Source organism: Onychostoma macrolepis, chromosome 15 (assembly GCF_012432095.1).
Source record: "Onychostoma macrolepis isolate SWU-2019 chromosome 15, ASM1243209v1, whole genome shotgun sequence".
Taxonomy (NCBI): Eukaryota; Metazoa; Chordata; class Actinopteri; order Cypriniformes; family Cyprinidae; genus Onychostoma; species Onychostoma macrolepis.
The window spans coordinates 13,583,869-13,603,875 of record NC_081169.1 but is presented as its reverse complement, the minus strand read 5'-3'; the positions used below and the strand labels follow the sequence as shown (position 1 = coordinate 13,603,875).

Here is a 20,007-nt window from a genome sequence, read left to right as displayed (position 1 = left end):
AGAGTGAACATTTCATAGCTCAACAACTCTCCGTGTTTACGAGTCCCATAAGCTGAAATATCTAACAGATGGGCACGGCTGCATCAGACTTGTCGTGGCAAAAACTGCTCACTTATCACAAACAGGCTGATCCCATGTATACAATCAAATTTTTTTTCCACCTCAATCCGCTTGCTGCTATAATCTGAGCTGCAGGACTAGACGAGGTCTCAGAGATGTGTGAAGGATTGCTCACCCTCGCCCCTTTCCTTCACCTGTTGTACCCCTCAGGATCCTCCGTCTTCATAAACCACCCGCTCTGCCCTCATGCCGCGGTCGCGCTGGAAACTGTCCAGCTCTAATTAGCACATTAATCACTGCTGAGGAGAAGATACGGCCGGCGGTGAGCTGGGTCTCCTGGTGTATGACCCGAGTCTCATCTTCCACAAGGACGAGCACTTAATTCACGAGCATTGTGCAGCACGAGCTAATATCCAGCCTGATTTGAAGCTCGCAGGAGTGCTGAGTGTGAGTCTATATGGACTCTAGAGAGCAAAAAACGATTCCTTCCTCTTTCTGACTTTAATCGTACATAATAAATCATCTTGTAAGGCTTGCTTAGACGACATATTTTTCAATGCGGTAATTATGACTTGGATTTAAAGGCCACGCAGCATCATTCAGCAAATCTTGTGACTGAAAAAAACCCACATTCTAAATGAATAGTGATATAATGAGATTTAGGTCTTAAAGAATGGCACTACAATCAGCCAGTATTCCCCTTCCTGCTATTTATAGGTGGCCAAAAATATGAAGAGCTATTTGGGAGAGTGAGTATGCAGACTTCTGGATAAGATCTACCGCCGAGTGCATGATTGCAAATCATTTTCACCCAGCATGCTCTGCTACTCAGCGTCCTCTGGGATAGTAAGCAAAAGTCTGTAATGGCTCTAAGGGCTCGACTCTCCCTCGGCAGTTAAGGATGTCTATTTTAAGAGCTCATTTCATTTTGAACGGGGAAACACTTTAATCATTTATTTAGGCAAGTCGGTAGATCGAAATGGGTTTGATTTGACATTGACCTTCTGACGTTTACATCAGATCAGCCTCACCTTCATCTCAAAGCGCCACAGCAAACTGACAAAAATCAGACTCCTGAAAATAACAAGGAAATATGAGAAAATTTGAAGTGGTAACACTTTACAATAAGGTTCCATTAGTTAACACTGGTTATTGCATTAACTAACATTAACTAACAATGAGCCAAATATTTGTTAACAGTGCTGGGGACTGGGGAGTAACTACATGCAGTTAGTTGCATGCTACGGGATAACATAATTTAATTACAAAATAAATCTAACTGTATTACAGTTACTGAGAAAAAAAAAGTATAATTAAATGATAGTTGCTTATGAAAATGTTAATGATTACAAAGGGGATTACACCTTAATATTTTCTGTAAAATGCTAGGATATGTTGAATAATACTGATTTGTTGCTTTGCCTGTTTTTGATGTGCACAATGCCTCCTGCCATTTAAAGGCCATTTAGTAAAGTGATGCTATTCTGATGGTTTTGATTGGTTCTCATTTCCATTTGAGCTGAAAGCTTTAGGCTACAAACTAAGAGTTGCCACCATGGCAAGTGATAAAAATGTGTTCTGGTGTTTTAAAAATGGATTAGTGCTGTGCTTTAAAATAAAATTATTATAATCTTAATTCAAGTGATGAAGGATTTTGAAAGTCTGACAGTAATCAGCGTTGAGTACTATACTGTAGGTTAACGTTGCCTGCTTAAGATGTTTGAAAACGATTAAAAGTTAGAAATTTAGAAAAAGTAATCAGAAAGTAATCAGTTAATAATTGAAATATTTACACTACGTATTACATTTTAAATAAGGTAACTTAATAAAATAAGGTAATCTGTAACCTTTTTGCAAAGTAACCTTCCCAGCACTGTTTGTTAAAGCATAATCTTAACATTAACATCTACAACTGTCCATTGTTAGTTCATGTTAGTTCAGGTCCATTAAATAATATTAACAGATAATTTCATTCTTGATTTTAATATCAAAATGTAAAATAAAATGTATCAGTAAATATTGAAATTAACATTAAGATTAATAAATACTTTAGAAGTATGTTTCATTGTTAGTTCAATCTAACCAACAAAACAAACAACAACAAAAAAATGAAAAATTAAATAAAATATTTAACTAAAATAGGGACCATATTATAAATTGTGTATTCCAAAAGATGCAGCTTGTATAAAAAGAAAGGAGATGGTCGTGTGGAAAACAGACACCAGGAAATTGCTGCTGTTTGTTTTAATGAGCAAACTTTGGGGAATCTAATTAGTTGCATTCCAATTCTAATCAACAAACTTGCTAATCCAGTTTCTTCTGGCGGTGGAGCTGGATATGGTGACGTTCCCGTGCCAGAGAGCTGGATTACAGCTGAGCCAAAGGCCCAGAGCGCAGTCACACAGCAGGAGGACACACTGTCACAACAGGCAAAAACTCACCAGCAGCCTGCCACAAAGAACTCGACAAACAAAACCTCAGGCCATGTCTGAGAGGGATAGATTACTTTTATTTCAGCATAGCTACGCTCCATCCAGAATCACTAAGCAAGGTGGAATTCATCAGAAGGTACTTACTAGCTACTTCCAGTGAGGCGTTTCGGCTAACGGCCTCTCCTAGGTAATTGCGGGCAACGCAAGTGTAAACTCCCTCGTCAGGTTTGCTGCGGCGTCCATGAACGATGCGCAGGAAAAAAAGAGAGCCGCTGGGCAAAAGCATGCGGTGAGAGCGAGGGTCGTCCTTATCGGTTTCAACGTGCTCGCCGTCTTTATACCACTCCACCGTGGGCGTGGGTCGACCCTCTGCCTTGCAGTTCAGTGTGGCCGGCTCACCCTTTGACACGATCAGATCAGAGGGATCCTCCACTATCCTGGGGGGAACATCATCCAAACGTGGGCGGGACCCTGTGAGGAATCAACAGTGAAGGTTAAAAGCATCTGGCTAAAAGCATCTGGCAGATGTAATGTATATCAGTGCCAGAAATGTACTTTTCTAGTAAGCAGTAATATTTGTCCCCTAAGATTGTAAGGGCAATTTTTAGAATTACCGTACCTTATAAAAAGTATTTGTGTTGTCCTTCATGTCAAATACTTAAATTAAGTCAATCAATCAGAGTGCTAAATGCAGTTACATAATCAACATAAGTAACCTTTAAATTGCAAAAGTGGCACCAAAGCTGAATCTACTTTTCTTTTTTCATCACCGGTGACTAATCTAAACACTGCTGGCCATTACATTCATGCACCCAATAGATATGTGTGTGATTGGTAATAATGCTCAACGCTGCAAAAAAACTATGCATAAAAAGAAATATTTGATGCAACGTGAGCAGATATAAATGTAATACACAATCAACACTATCTATTCACCTTCACATTACAGTTTAATTGTAACACTGGTAACAGATTTAGTTTAATTGTACAAGGGCATTTTTGGATATTTTAAAAAATTAAGTGTGAAATGTAATGTGAAAGTAAATTCATTTTATTTTCACTTCCGGAAGATGAGGCTGCAAAGATTTGGGGAGTTTAACGCAGCATTCAAAAAAAACTTGCTCTTGAAATATTGCTCAGTACCCAGTTTAATTGGACCAGCTGTCTCCACTGAATCCCAACCTGTCAGTATGATAAATAATAGATGTTTATACTTTCCACTGAGCATTCAAAATGCGGAACTATGGAAAGGGCCGTATCGTTTCCAACACACGCTGTATGTGGTAGACCAATCACAACAGACTGAGCCATCTGACCAATCAGAGCAGAGTAGACTCACAGAATGGAGGGGTTTAGAGAGACTGAAACTTTAGATCGATAGAGAATCGTAGGAAAATGAGGTGATATTAAATGCAGATTATGAGAAAACCACACATTTTTTGACCTCGCATGCCATGTAAACCTATTGTAGGAGGCTCCCAAAACAATATTAGGAACCTTGAAAATGGCAAAATAGGGGCACTTTAAATTTGAGGGATTTTTTGTTTACTTTTGCCCCAAACCCCCCTTAATTCCTGACCCTGACCCAAAAATTTTCCAATAAAATACTAAATCAGAGCAATCTGTGGACATACAGAGGGAATGTTAGGCACCTTTATAGTAAATACTATTTAACAAAACCAGGCAGTTAAACCTAATTTAACATAAAATTTAAAACAAAACAAAAGATAAAAATGGTGGTGAGCTGAGGTGGCTAAAGAACAGGGCTAGTAACCAAAAGGTTGCTGCTTCAATCTTCATATGAACAAGTTTTAACCTTGATTGCTTCAAGAGTAAGCTGCTTTGTTAATCATTTCAGCTAAATGACAGTAGGTGCATCCCAATTATGTGCCATTTGTAGTATAAACAAAACAAAAAAATCCAAAGAAAAAGTGCACTTCAAATACCCAGATAATACACAAAATTAACTGAAGTGTGGGATGTTGGACACTTAATGCACTCAACTGTCACAGCTTTCCTTACATAGCAAGGGTGGAGGGGGTATCAGACTCTGACGCAGGATGGTGAAATAACCTTATCAAATTCATTCACTAAATGGTTGAGTACATAGTGCATTGTATAAGTGCATAGTGTATAGTATCTCACTTGGGACACAACTTCTATACTAATTCAAGCACTTAACCTTCATTACTTGGGTTTATCGCCATATCAGCTTTATTTACTCAAACATAATGAGTTAGCTAAATGCATGTCTGTTTAATACATCTGATTCAGTTTTAGTTACCTAAATATTATCCCCCAGTGTCTAAGGTGGTTTGACCCTGATTTAATTGGCTCTGAGCATAAACAAAGCAGGACTGAAACTGCCTAACATTTGTGTGGAACCACTTGAATTGCATTTCTAACAAAAAAAATTGTGAAATAAAAACTTTTGTAACAGAGTGCCTGGGGTGCACCATTCAACCACACAACTATAGTCTTCACCAGCATCAGTCAAAGGATGGAACGAGGGGCGAGAGGCTTCTAATGGCCAGTGGGAAAGCGAACCGGGGATGAACCTCTCAAAGGCTGATGACTCAGCACCTATTAAGCTTTCAGCCCAGAGAGCCAGACGAAATCAGTGCAAAGTTAAAAGAAGCTGACATTAAGGCTGAGTCTAGCATGGCTGCGGCTGTTGAATGAGGCTCCAAACCTCACCGCCCATTAGTGATGAATTCTGCTCTATCCGGGGCTACAGAACAAACAGAGAGGTTTTCTTCTTTGTGCTTTTACGAGGTGGAATACTTACAGTGGAAGGCACTGCAGTGGCCATGTGTTGGGTTTTACTTGATGTTAAAAGGGTGTAAAATTTCAACAGTTGGTGTGTGTGCGTGCTGCGATTAAATAATAGCATCTACAGAACGAAGGAGAAAACGTAATTTGTCTAAAAGCACTCCAGTGGAAGAAAACAGCCCTTAGAAAGCACAAGGTGTTTTTCTTGGTGAAACTAAATTCAATGAAGTTACTAATGACTTTCATAAAAACTCGGTCATGAACACCTAAATAGTTCATCAGCCTCCTGCTGCGCATTACACTCAGCGTAAGTATGTTTCCATCCATTTACAGCAGTTGAGATTATAACTCCTCACTACTCAGAGGCATCATCATTTTTAAAGTTATGGCAAGCTAATTGGTCCTTGTGAGAGAATGAAAGGAACGAATAAAAGCCTGTGCTTTTCAATCCCATCACACATGAAAAGCTACGCCTGATTTGAAAGGATAATTATCTGTCAGTGATTTCATGGCGTACACAGTCACCGCTTCCTTTTGGAAAATGCGAATGAGAGGTATAAGACCACATTAACAGGTTCATCTCTTACGGGAAAGAAGGTTACATATGGGCAACAGTGAATCAAATTAGTCCCACAGCATAATCAAGTGAAAAAAGCACTGAAAGAAGGTGCTGTCATGCAGTCACACATAGTTCTGTTAAATATTTACGCACGAAACTCACATGAGAAATATGTGGGAGATTCTAATTCTCGTGGTATCTCTCAGTGGTAGATTCCCTGAGTAGTGGATATAAATGGGTTTTGCTGGATACATATTATGAACATGAATGTGGAAAGTTTGGCATGTCAAGAGAAATAAGCAAATAGCATGCAGAATTGCAGTTCAAATGGAAAACCAAAGAATTAAAATGAACTGAAATCAATTTATATCACTATCATTGTTAACTAGAAAAGGATAAACTTTAAAAGTTGGCTTAAAGTCGTTTGAACTATAGAACAATCATTTGACAGATAGGAAAACAGATAGTGAGATTAGAATGATAGATAGAATAATAGAATGATACATTTACTAGAATAATGGATAGATGGAACGATAGATAGAGAGAACGATAGACAGAACATTAGATAGATAGACAGACAGACAGATAGATAGATAGATAGAATGTTTGATGTAACAGAATGATAGATAGAGCAATAGATGATATTGAATGATAGCACGATAGATACAATTTTAGAAACAGAATGTTTGATATACAGAGGGATGGATGGACAGAATGATAGAATGTTTGACTGTGTTAGGTAGAACATTAGAAAGAATGGATGAATGAATGGATAGGACAGCTAGAATGTTAGAATTATAGATAGAAAATTAGAAATAGAATGTTTGCTTGAACAATAGATAGAACGTTTGATAGAATGATAGATAAAATGTTAGAATGATAGATGTTAAAGCATTTAGATGGGTGGATGGATAGATGAATTAAAACAGGAGGATCAAGTGTCTTCCCGCTGAAATACTGTTGACATAAGTTATATTCAGTGTATGTCCACAAGCTATGGCATTATGTAATGCATTACAGTAATTAATATTTACAAATATTAGACATGCATGCTTCACCCTCTTTTTCCTTAGGGCTTAAGTGTACCATCACTAAAGCTAATACATTTTGAAAACAGTGACCAGAGACCTTGTGCCCAGTCAAATTTTCAAAGCTGTTTGCTTCTAACATATTCAAATAACAGAGCATCAGCCTGGCTCTCTGGGATCAGTAATGTTTTTTTCCTCAACAGACATTACTAATGGGTGCACGGGTGCGTACTGGTGTACACTGATCAAAGAACAAAACAAAATAGTTGTTCATGAAAGAGATCTGCTGGTATGATTCCTAGACCCATTATTACGCCAGGCACAACGCTTTTCACAGCGCCGCAAAAACTGTTCTTATCGGCTAACTGTGACAGCTTACATCTCTGCTGGGTGATCCATCTCAGGCCATTTGTCATCGTTTCAGAAACACCATTATCTCTGTCAACCCCATTCAACCTCTCGTAGTTGGCCATTTGCCCTAACGTGACTGCAACTGCTAAGTTACACAAACTGAACAGCTTTTGTTATGTCAGTTCCAAGCTTCAGACATTTTACATTAATGACAGCTGCGGGAGATTTTGCAGTCTGCAGTTTTCTGGTAATAAATATAAACACAAACACACCCACATTCCCCCAATTTAAGGAACAAGAGCATTTACTTACGAAAATTAAATCTGGAACACCTATTTGCTAAGTGAAAAGCAATAAGCCGAATGAATCATTGGTCTATGGAAAAATTAAGCAAAGCTGATGTGATGTTACTGTGAATGGTGCCAACATGTCTCAAAATAATCGTTGGATTAAATAGATAAGAACAACAGATAAAATAGATAGAATGATAGATAAAACAATTACTAGAATGATGGATAGATGGAATGATAGATAAGAGGACAACAGATAGATAGATAGATAGATAGATAGATAGATAGATAGATAGATAGATAGATAGATAGATAGATAGATAGATGAATGATAGATAGATAGATAGATAGATAGATAGATAGATAGATAGATAGATAGATATAATGATGGAATGATAGAACGATGGAATGATAGAACAGAAAGACAGAATGATAAGATGATAGAATGACAAATAGACAGAACAATAGAACAATAGAACAATAGAACAATAGATAGATAGATAGATAGATAGATAGATAGATAGATAGATAGATAGATAGATAGATAGATAGATAGATAGATAGATAGATAGATAGATAGATAGATAGATAGATAGATAGATAGAATGATGGAATGATAGAACGATGGAATGATAGAACAATAGAAAGACAGAATGATAGATAGATAGATAGATAGATAGATGAAGATAGATAGATAGATAGATAGATAGATGATAGATAGATAGATAGATAGATAGATAGATAGATAGATAGATAGATAGATAGATAGATAGAATGGCAGATAAACAGATAAACATAGATCGATAGATGGAACGATGGATAGATAGAATGATAAACAAATAGATAATAGCCAAATAGTCATTGGATTAAGAGCTGCAGTTAATCCAAGTATAGTCAAAATAAATTGGCAATGTATTGGATTATTTAAAACATATTATTACTATTTCATATTTGGTCAGATTTGGACTAAGTATACCTTCAAAAACAATTTGTGACTCCAGATCTGCCTGTGGTACAGACGTCTCTTAGCAACCGGAATATGAAGTCTGCTATTATATGGTATTATCTATCATCTTTCATATTATACAGTATGTTTTAACTCTGAACTTTCTCTAAGCACACAGCACATAATGCTTTTCATATTCACAGCTGACAGTCAAATCGATAAACCCACTGCATATTAATACACACATAGCTCTATTTTAAGAATCCTTTCAGCTCGGGCACCCCCACAATGGGAAGACAGATGCATAACTCATAAAGTCTCTTTCTAAAGCTCGCCGTGTACAGCAGCCGCTGTCTCCTGTAATGCAGAAGGCCATTAAGCCAGCCTCAGCAGGGGGACACATCATGCCACACTGCAGACTGATGATACAGCAGTGGCATCCCTCTCTGCACCTGCCAAACGTATGCGGTCAGTCTCTTACAGGTCATTTCACCGCAATCAAGCATGGTACACATACAAAGGGTGTAGGAGGAAATCATGGAAATGGGTCTTGTATTGTAAATATTTACTCGTAACAGTAGCTGTCATGTCCAGATTTAAGACATCTGTGAGTACTGTAATAACAGACTGTCAAAACAAATAAACATAAATGGCATTTCTAATAGCTAGAAATACCTTTCTAAACAGCATAAAATTTCTATTTGTACTGCAGTGCTTGTTTTGTACCATTAGCTACCAAATGAAGAAATCAAACACAATAGTCTTCCTTATAATACGCTTTGAGAAGTGCCTGAACATGAATATTTTATAACACAGCTGTCTTGTGTTGTATCCAGCGTGATTTTGATCTTTCTCATCTTTTAATGGAAACCTTTTCTTATTATTGTCTCACGCTTCCCTGCAAAAATGATCATTATGCTATAAAAACATTACTGTTTCCATTTAACTCATTACAAAAAAAGTCTGTCATTTCTGTTTGATTTTGAGTGTTAGCTCAATTTCCATGATCAGTAATTACATTTAAAGTAGTCAAAAAGCTGAATGAACTTATTAAAAAGCATTACATTTAAGTTCTGAATTCTTCACAGTGTATTGTTACTGTTGTTGTCACTGTAAAATGATTTGTCGAAGTTTTCTTGAGTACGTTTCACTAGAAGACACTTAATTCAGTCTTTCCAGTTTAGAATTGTGTTGAACTTTATGTATTAAGAAGCAATTTCTTAGTGAAAATGTTTCTACACCTGTTTTTATAGGTAGATGTGACCTGATGTCACTCAAAATTGATAGTAAACGCAAGATTTTCTGGTACAAAATATAAAGTTCACATCGAATAAGTTCTAAAAAATTCACATCGAATAAGTTATATATCCAAAAACTGGCTGTATTTACAGTGATAGGCTATATCACGTCTGAGAGTCAAACTTAAAGATTAAACTTACTTTCAAATTACAAATTACATTATTGAACCAAAAATCAGATTAATACAGTGTTTTAACTCACCTGAAGAGCTATAGATGTTAGAGAGCATCAGTAACAGGGTTCCTATGACAGTAAAAGCCATTTGGCTTTAGGCTTGCGCTTTTCTTTACGGCATAAGTATACAGTTTCTAAACAAAAGACATTCTCATTGGAACATGGCAGGCGAACGCGAACCAATTTGAACTCATGAAATAAAAATGAGGGCGGAAAAAGCACTTCAGCTGCTCTCTTGGAGAAATCCACGGCAGCGCATTACAATAAAGTCTCAGTGATGTCTGGATCCGAAACGCGAGGGTCTTTGTATTAAGAACTGCATGACGACTCTAATGTCTAACTAGTTTGTTCACTCCTTCAGTCACTCATTTGGCTGTAATGTCCGTCGGCTGAAGCGCTGAATGCGGTACACAGAGTTCACAAGCTGTTCATCCATTCAGCTCACTGCACGGCGTTTGAATAAGATGCTCGAGTGTGACAGCGCTCCGCAGAATGAAGCGAGTGGAGCTTCAGAGCAGAGCGCGCGCTTCCCAAACAAACCTTAAAGCGACAGCTTTGCATCGCTGTCCCGTTCAAGGGTATTTAACCTTTCTAACTAATTAAAAAAAAAAAAAAATCATTATCAAATAATTATGTATTATAATATCTATTTACTTTATATATATATTTATAGTGATTGCCAAAATTATTAGAACACTAGTATTTTTTTACCAGCTAAAAAATGGTTTTAAGTGTATTTTGCTGTAGTGTGTCAGAAGGAAATATCAGTTTACATTTCCAAACATTCATTTTGTCATTAATTGTAATAATCCAGTGCGATTTTTGTTTGCACAAGGAGTCTGATCTGCAAGTACTGTTAAAAGTTTTAGGCACTTGAGTAAAAATGGTGTAAAATGAGGATGCTGTCAAAAATAATGTCATAAATAGATTTTCTTTATCAATTAACTTCTGTTAACTAAATTAAATCAACATTTGGTGTGCAGCTAGGTACAATTGGGCACACTTTTTCAGGGAGCTTTGCAGGTAGGTTTCTTGAAGCATCTTGAAGACGTTGCCACAGTTCTTCTAGATTTAGTCTGTCTCGGTTTGTTCTGTTTCTTCATGTCATTCCAGACAAACTGCATGATGATCAGATCAGATCTCTGTGTGGAGCAATGGCTGTTATCAGACTCCTTGTGCTCACTGGATTATTACAATTAATGGCAAAATTAATGTTTGGAAATGTAAACAAATATTTCCTACTGACACACTTCAGCAAAGATATAACTGACTTAAAACCATTTTTTAGCTGGTGAAAATACTAACGTTCTAATAATTTTGTCCACTACTGTATATAGCCTAGGTTTTTCATCTTTGGTTGATGGTTAACTGGTTAAAAAAATAAAAAATAAAAAATTCTTTAAAAGTTTTTTTTATTATTTTTTTAAAAATCATAGACACTGACTCTCAGTCAAGCTGACATACTATGTGATCAAAAAGCAAAGCATTTATGTTTGAGCTCCATGTACCTGAATTGTAGCCTGTGCACTATTGTTTCACCTCACATCAGCAGGACTCACTTTAACAAATTTCAGAGTATTCTGAAGCAAAAATTATCTTTGTTTAAACTGTCTGGCTATCCTTTTCAGTGTTGCATTTCTAGATATGCGGCTATATTTTACAGCAACCCATTAAGCGGATGTTACTTCCAATGCAATCAGACCTCTCATTGATCGGCCTTCTCAAGATTTACTGGTGCTCTTCTCCAGGGCTTTCCTTATACTATGTGCCGTTTTTCTTTACTGCATTGACTTTGTGTCTGTTTTGAAAGACCACCATTATTGAAGCAAGAAGCGAACATTTGTCTTTCTTTGATGCTCAAAATCGGCCGAGAATCTGAGGACAGACAACAGTTGCGAGCTCTAAGGAAACCAACTGTGCAACAAATTGAAATTCTCCTCACCTCGGTTGAGAAATTGCTCTGAGTAATAGCAAACAATGTCTGAGAGGTCCGAATGAAAACCTTCATCAAGATCTCACTGCATCAATAACAACTATTTTAAAAGCATGAATTTGCTGTCCACGCACGTTGGGTTCACGCTTCTTTGCTTGCGTCAGAAACAACGGACCCGTCAAAATTCTAAAAGCAATGTTTTATCTGATTCCTTATACGAAACAGTTAATTAACATTATAACTCTCTCAGACTGAGATGAGATGCAAAATTGCTCATTTACGTTCAGCCATTTCTCTGATACTCTCAGTGACATGTTTATCATCAACATGCACCTACATGTCAAAGGAGGATGTCAGCTATGATTGCCTTGCAGGGGACACACAATTATGTGTTTAGACATATTCAGACCAGTGCTGTCACAAACAAATTATCATCCTGCTATCCTGTAATCAAAGACGGATGAGTCATAATTTCTTTCTGCCACAGAAACTATGGACTCTAACAATGTGGGGCACATTTCAAAAAAACTCGACAGCACAAACAAACACACAGAACTACATTTTTATCTCCTCAAAGGCTTTTATTGACATTTCTACAAACGAAGCAGACTGCGCAAGACCTTTTTAACTACAGTTCTAGACTTTCTTCCAATACGCCTCCGTAACCTGCTAGTTTTTGGTGAACAAACGTATATTTTCCCATTGGGAACTGGCTATTCATCCATATGCTGTCTCAAAGGAACACTGAGGAAGTCAACTTTTTTTGGAAAAAGCATGGCAATGCATCACCAATTTTCTTCAGCTGTAAATTGTGTTTCGATTCACACAAGACTTTGCCAAAGTGATGCACGGTACAAAAAAATGGACAGAAAAGAAAAAGCAAAGCTCACGTCAATGGCACGTGAAGGTAAATACTGACTCATCCATGCTCTTTTACAAAAACGCTAGGTGATACTTGAAGAGGACCCTTGACGCAAATACATTTGAGTACTTTTGATTAGGCCAAGCACCTGCAGATACGCCTCCATGTATTCCGTGTAAACACACGGCGAGGAAACAACAACAGCACAACGCTAAAAATAACATAATCGCTGCACCACACACACGTATTTGGGTTCTTGATGGCCTAAGTTGGCCTATAGCCCATGTTTCTGTTTTTGCTGTCTACAGTTCCTGTCAGTGGCGTGGCAGTGCCATATGGCCCTGGCTCCGAGTTTCTCCCGGATTCAGGAAAGGGGTGGGAGAGGTGGGGGACGGAGACACAGACTGCGGGTCACTCAGGGGCAGGTCGAGCTTTTCATAACAAAGGGCCTGATCCCGGGACGGGTGCTCAAGTAGACACGCGTACTGTGAGAACACAATAGACTTATGATGATTCCCTGTGGTCTGGCACAACGACATAACAGCTCAGTGACAGAAGTGAGGGCATTCATCTGTGTATAAGTGTGGAGGATGATAAATGTAGGGGTTTGGGATGAGGATGGTGATGAGGGGTGTATTTTTGGGGAGGGGGAGTGGGGTCAGTTGGGATAAAAGAGCAGACCGTACACCTGCCTGACAACATCAATAAAACTTCACAGCTTGACCTCTAGTAGACACAATTGTGACCTCAGCTGGGAATAGCATGACTGCTATGGTACAGATGCTTTTGTTTATTAATTCACTTGAGGGTGGTGTGGTTTATCACTAGAGTATAAACTCTTGAGGTTATCTGTGCAGAATTATGATGAAAATGGCCCTAGAAACTGACAACGGTGCCTCAAATATATATATATTTACTGCCATCTACTGGAGATATCAATACCTTTTTAGTTAATAAAAGGGTTGGGAACCACAATAGGGGGCTTGTTTGTGGAATTATGCTATTGTGAACATACTAAAATTTCTGAGATATACTTACAGTATGAATGATTTATATAGATATATAGCCATATATGCACAAATGAAATGTGTCAAATCATCAGGAAAAAGTAGGCACTCTGTAAATGTCAAAGGAAATCAAAGGGATATAGGCCTATATATGTCTACAAAACCTATCAGGGAATCAAGCTTTACATTTTCATAATCTATGTTGGATTATTTTAACATTAAGAAGTCACCATTTGGATATAAAAAACAAATACTGAAGAGCCTAGAACTGAATCATTACTGCAGTGATTAATATGTTTTTGGCATATAACATTTTGCAACAATTCTTGTAACTGATGCAGTGTGTAGCTTTAATTTTTAAACAATTATGTTGGAAAATGTATCTGTGTATTCCAGGACGACAATGTCAAGATTCACTGAACCCAAATCCAATGTCTTACCATGAGACAGCTTAGTTCACGACCAAAAGCTAAGCGATTGATATGGAATGTGTACATGAAACCCATGTACAACACCAAGACGGCAGAGAGCCATCATCCTCATTGTCTTGATGAGACGCCTGTTGGTAGTGGTGAGATTGATGGAGGGAGAAAGGAGGTAGAGAGAAAGGAGTAAAAAAGAAAAAGAAGCTTCTGGCCCGCAGAGCTGAAAATTACGACCTGGCTCAAGCTGAGAAGGAGTACCAGAGTGAGGCTGAATCATATCGTTCATTTATTGACAGTACATTCACATAAAGATATTATTGATTAATGCTTGATTCTTCAATTATGGAAACTTCTGTACTTCTACCTTTTTATAACAAAGAATCACTGTCCCAAAACAAGCTGCTTACATTATAACACCAAACATTTTAGAATTAATTTCATGATTTTTGATCAGAGCATGATTTGAGAATAGTTTTATTAGGTGTCATTTCCAAACTTGCCAAATATGTTAGCTGTTATAACAAAACAATTCACATTGTTTAGAGAAGTTACATTTTTTGCCAACGTTTTGCCAAGTCAAATTTGCTCTAAATGTAAAGTATTTAGACAAATAATGCTGATTTTATTTTTGTTTCAGGTCATGGAGTAAGACGTGAAGAACATTTATTGTCTGTGTGTCATTGTTGTCTCTGTAAACAGGAAGCTTATGACACTAAAACAAATTCCTTGTATGCACAAGCATACTTGGCAATAAACGCTCTTTCTGATTCTGATTCTGATTCTGATTCTGATCAGAAAACAACTCCTGTCAAGGCCACCCAGTTGTTTTCTGTCTTCGGTAAGCTTTGCATCTGGTGGGCTGACATGAGTGGCCTTTCCATGCCTACCAGCAAGTCCTGGTAGTGTCTGACACCTTGACTTGAAGCAGCAATACTTGCACCTGGCGGTATTGCAAGCAACACTGCCAGATGAATAAATATTTATATATTGTTTTTATAGTTATATATACTTTATAAGAAAACAAAAATAAATACATTTTTCTTACAAAATTGTCCTATCAATTTTAAGACAATTTTATAAAAATTGATAAGAAATTTTGGTAACTTTAATTTTATAGTGTCCTTATTACATAACATGTACTTACTATAGTAATGACAATAAATTATGCATGATTAATACATTTTGTGTAACACATTTCTTACAAAATGTTTAAAAAAAATATTGTTATAACTATAAGAAATTTTATTATACATTTTGTAAGAATGTATATGAAAATTCATAGTGAAACTTTGCTTTGTAGAGTTTCATAGTACATTAGCCTGCTAACCTTTATTTATTAAACAATCATTAGTTATTAACAATTATTAAATTGTTTAATTAAGATTTATACATGCTAGTATCCAAGACAGAGTTCAAGATGAATCTTTTCATTACTATTGGAGCTGCCAGTTTGCTAAGTTTCAAATGATTATTAAACAGCAAGCACAAACTATGCAAAAGCAGCAGCCCTTCAGGCGCACTTCGAATTTGAATGCAGCCTCCAAAATTGCTAGCTTGTTTTCATGATTTAGGGAAAAGTGAATGAGGGTATAGGGGGCGATTTTGAACACCTCACAGTGCAACCAGTGTAGTGTGATTCCCAAACGAACTCTGTTCTTTTTAGTAAACAAACATCTTACAACTAACTGTAATACTTAAATCCTCATCAGGGATTGATGAGAATACAAAAATCAGCATCAGGGACTGGAGTCTTTCAACTCAAAGACTCCACAATTTTATAAGTACAGACAAAGGTTTTATACAACTCAAGTCCTTGCAGGACCACTCCTCAACTGTTGTCATGGCAACGACCAAGAAGCCCCTTGAGACTGTACCTGTTTTAGCAGTCAGGTACATAAAAGTCATTTTTGGATGATAGTTTTTAAGACTACTTCAAACTAAATGCAGTCAGTTTGATTCAAATATATTCAGTTATACAGACAAGAAACACATCTATCATGAAGTGCATTTTATATTATATTAGACAGCTTACATCAAGTCTGTAAAACACCTTCTAAAACATTTAGGAAAATTAACTCACCGTTGACATCAATGGCTCCCTCCAAATCCAGGTGTGACAGACTCTTAGCAGTGACTGAAGTGAAGGGAAGCGTGGTATCTGTGTCTTTAGTTTGTGTATATATGTTCAACTGAAGAAGTGCTCTGAGTAGATGGAGCAGCATTTTCTTCTTGTGTGCACAAACTTTTTGCTTCAGTCTTCAATGTCCGCTGGTATTCAGTGGAAAAAAATAATCTAGAATCAATATAAATCCATTCAAGTAAGTCTGAGATTTTGAAGATACTGTTGAAATAAAAAATGGATGGAGTTATCTTGGTCTGAAAGCAGAGGTGAAACAAATGCATCAGTTCCACCTATGTGACTACTGGAAATGACTACTGCCACTGGAGCTCCATCTCTCTGTCTGTGTGTCTTTTGCACTCTCTCTCTTTTTCTGTCCATCTGCATCATTTCTTTACAAAGATTCCCCAGAGAATCTGTTCAACAGATTGTACCAAAGAAACTATAGGAATCATGCTTACCAACAGATCGCTTCTTTTGTAACTCTATGCAATTAAACCAGCGCCTCTGATGAAGAAAAGAGTACCGCACTATTAACTAACAAAAATAAAACCAAGGAATGTGTTTATGAAGGCAGAATATAGGAGTCTATTGTCCCTGTGATGAGGTGCATTCTCACAGCTGAGGTTCAACTCATTGTTTCTTTTGTTATGTTGAATCTGAATGGCCAAGGGGCAGTGAACAGAACACTGTTGCCCCTGCAGTCACTAAGACTTATTGATTTATCTGATGGAGTCCAGATACATGGATTACTGTGTAACCTAACAGATGTTTAATTAGAAGAGAACATGTTCACTGATATTATTTACACATACAAAATAGATATTCAAACTCGGTCTGTTGGAGTTAAGTCAAAACATTGACTTAAAAACACAGCTTTCATAGATAAGAGATACATGTGCCTAATGCCTGTATTTTGCAATGTACTCCTATACAAGCTTTGAGTAACAAGAAGGACCATTATTGAGCACCAAACTAATGTATTAGAAATATATATATTTAAAAACAAAACAAAGGATCAGTTTAGACTAAACACTGGAGTAATAGCTGCTGAAAATTCAGCTTTGCCATCACAGGAATAAATTACAAATGCATCAGAAAACAGTTATTGTTAAATTTGAATAATATTTCAAAATATTGCTGTTTTTTACTGTAGCTATATGAATGCAGTCTTAGTGAGCTTGGTGAGACGTCTTTCAAAAGCATAAAAAATCTGGAGCTGTATAGCTATATAATTATTACATATATATTGATACATAAGAGAAGTGACCCTTCATTCAATTTTGTACCTCGTTTTGATAGAAGCACCAGGCGGCGGCTGAAGTCCAGCGTAGCAGAGCGTGACCAAAAATATGTCACTTTGGAGGCTTCTGCGTAATTTAAAATAATTTTAGTTTGAGTAGAAGATATCACGACCTAAAATACAGAAGCAAAACATCTTGGGGATAAGCAACAGCACAATTCGCTAATATGGTCACGTGCAGACTGACTAATGGCGACTCTGGAAAACGAAAACATTTCTTGATTATCAAAACTTTTATATTTATTAAATTTGTATTACATATTTTATATAACATAACAACAACAATAATAATTGTTGTTATGTTATTGTTATTGATGTACATAACCACAAACTCACATGGAATGCAATTTACTTTCCACAGTCAGGAGCTGATTGTTTGGTCTCAGTCTCTCAGGGTCAGTGGCTATTCCGGCCTTTCCTGCCCCATATGTCTATGTGTATATGAGCTGTACTGGGTCAAAACCTTACTGAGTGAAATGTCTGGATTAATGGTTGTGTAATACCACTGGCAGCTATAGTTTTCTATCAGCAGATTTTTCTATGTTATGGAGTTGGTTAAAGGTCAGTAAATCTCTGTATGTTTGGCTTAGATTTTAAACGGATTTAAAACCATTTATTATATATACAGTGGTTTACACCATATTCTGTCCCAGTTGTCAAACACTTTAACCGAGTGAACTGCACAAATCTGACCTTGTAAGACGTTCCTTTTTGTAAAATGAAATATTATAAATGAATGTAATTTGGTTGTGTATCAAGTCTTTTTGAAATTTTTGGAGGGTCCTTTATGACCACTAGGTGGCAGAGAAGACACATATATTGTCTGTTTAGAACTGTTGGTTCAAGTGAAGCTATATTGAACATATATTACTTAATTTTTCATTTTTGTTTAAAAGCTATTTATTTCCTTTTTTTACATAGAAAAAAAATAGTTTTAAAAGTTCTTATCTAAAATACTTTTATATAGAAAACATAAAAATGCCATATAAATAAGATGCCCAATAAATGGGAACAAGAGGAAATTGGATTAATAACAATGGGCAAACTAGCATTCAAATATAGTTCAAAATTCCAATACTTAAAAGTAAATTATAAGCCTCATGCCTAAAACCCTGGTCAACAAGGGGTTTATGTAACCTTGCCATAGAAGCCTATATATAATTATATATTGAATATATAATTTAGGCTCTTAGTGAATTTGCTTTTGTTATCAGAAAGCACTTCCAATCCCTTTGTATGTAAGTAACCTGTGATGGCTTTGACCAAATTATTTCTGAAGTGGCTATGGTCAACTCCAGACAAGACAAAAAGACAATCATTACTGCACACAGTTACTGTATGTAATATAAAATGGTATATTATGCAGAACATGAATCCAAAAACATGTTGCCGTACAGCTGACACGCAATGGCCTTAAACAAATAGTTCACCAGAATAAATAAACGAATAGTTCACCTAAAAATGTACTCACCTTCCGGTCATCCAAGATGTAGCTGAGTTTGTTTGTTTATCAGAACAGATTTGGAGAAATTTAGCGTTACATCACTTTCTCACCAATGGATGCTGTGCAGTGAATGGGTGCCATAAGAATGAGAGTCCAAACAGCTGATAAAAACACTTCACTAGTTGTTACTTAGTACATTACATTAGTACTTACATTTTACTCAGTACAATATGTGTATTATGGGTATCATATTCTGTGCAATCTCCATTCCTAGTGCAATGTTTCTCTATATTTTTATTCCTTCAGTGCAGTGCTGCATTATATTCTAGTGCATTATCTTCTTTTTAGTGCAATGTTTTATATCCCCATTCCAAATAGTTTTATTCAGAGTCTGAAGTCTACCTCACATCAGTGCAATAATCTTTTTGACAAGCTGTTACTTACTATTATTTTTTATATATATACAAGCAATTCTTTCTACGTTCTTTTTCTTTATTCTTTTGCCTTAGCTTAAATATTTTAATTGTACATCTCTTTGTATCATGTATATTTCCTTTTAGTTTTTTTGTCTATGCACCTTATTCAGAAGCTCTGCAGTTTCGTTGTATCTTGTGTACAATGACAATAAAGAATTCTAATTCTAATTCTACTTGATGGACGGGAGTCGTGTGGATTACTTGTGGATTATTGTGATGTTTTTATCAGCTGGTTAGACTCTCATTCTGACGGCACCCATTCACTGCACAGCATCCATTGGTGAACAAGTGATGTAATGCAACATTTCTCTAAATCTGTTCCAATGAAGTAACCAAATCTTAATGTCCTTTTCAGCAAGTTTTCATATTGTGTGACCTATTCTTTAAACCATGGCCTTGCCAACATAGTTTTCAATGTCATGGAACTCCAAATGGATATTATAATATTGAATGTGAAGAAAAACATAAGTCATGGTGCAATATTTGTCTCTTAGCTTTTTTGTTTGGCACACACATTATGTGCAGGC

The 20,007-nt window shown here is 36.5% G+C and overlaps 1 protein-coding gene across 3 annotated transcripts in view; it reads right to left on the bottom strand.

Moving 5' to 3' along the window:
- Positions 1 to 16,381, bottom strand: part of zgc:77784 (uncharacterized protein LOC402947 homolog) — a 67,969-nt gene extending 51,588 nt beyond the window's left edge. Inside the window, exons 1-2 of one of the 3 annotated variants that reach the window (XM_058744422.1) lie at positions 16,219 to 16,381; positions 2,637 to 2,963 (exon numbers count right to left, since the gene is read on the bottom strand). In XM_058744422.1, coding sequence (XP_058600405.1) covers positions 2,637 to 2,963; positions 16,219 to 16,360 — 469 coding nt within the window. In that variant the 5' untranslated portion in view covers positions 16,361 to 16,381. Of the gene's footprint in view, positions 1 to 2,636; positions 2,964 to 9,938; positions 10,429 to 16,218 lie in introns of those variants that run through there. The other 2 variants (XM_058744423.1, XM_058744424.1) reach the window with 2 other exon arrangements.
- Positions 16,382 to 20,007: the final 3,626 nt, after the last annotated feature.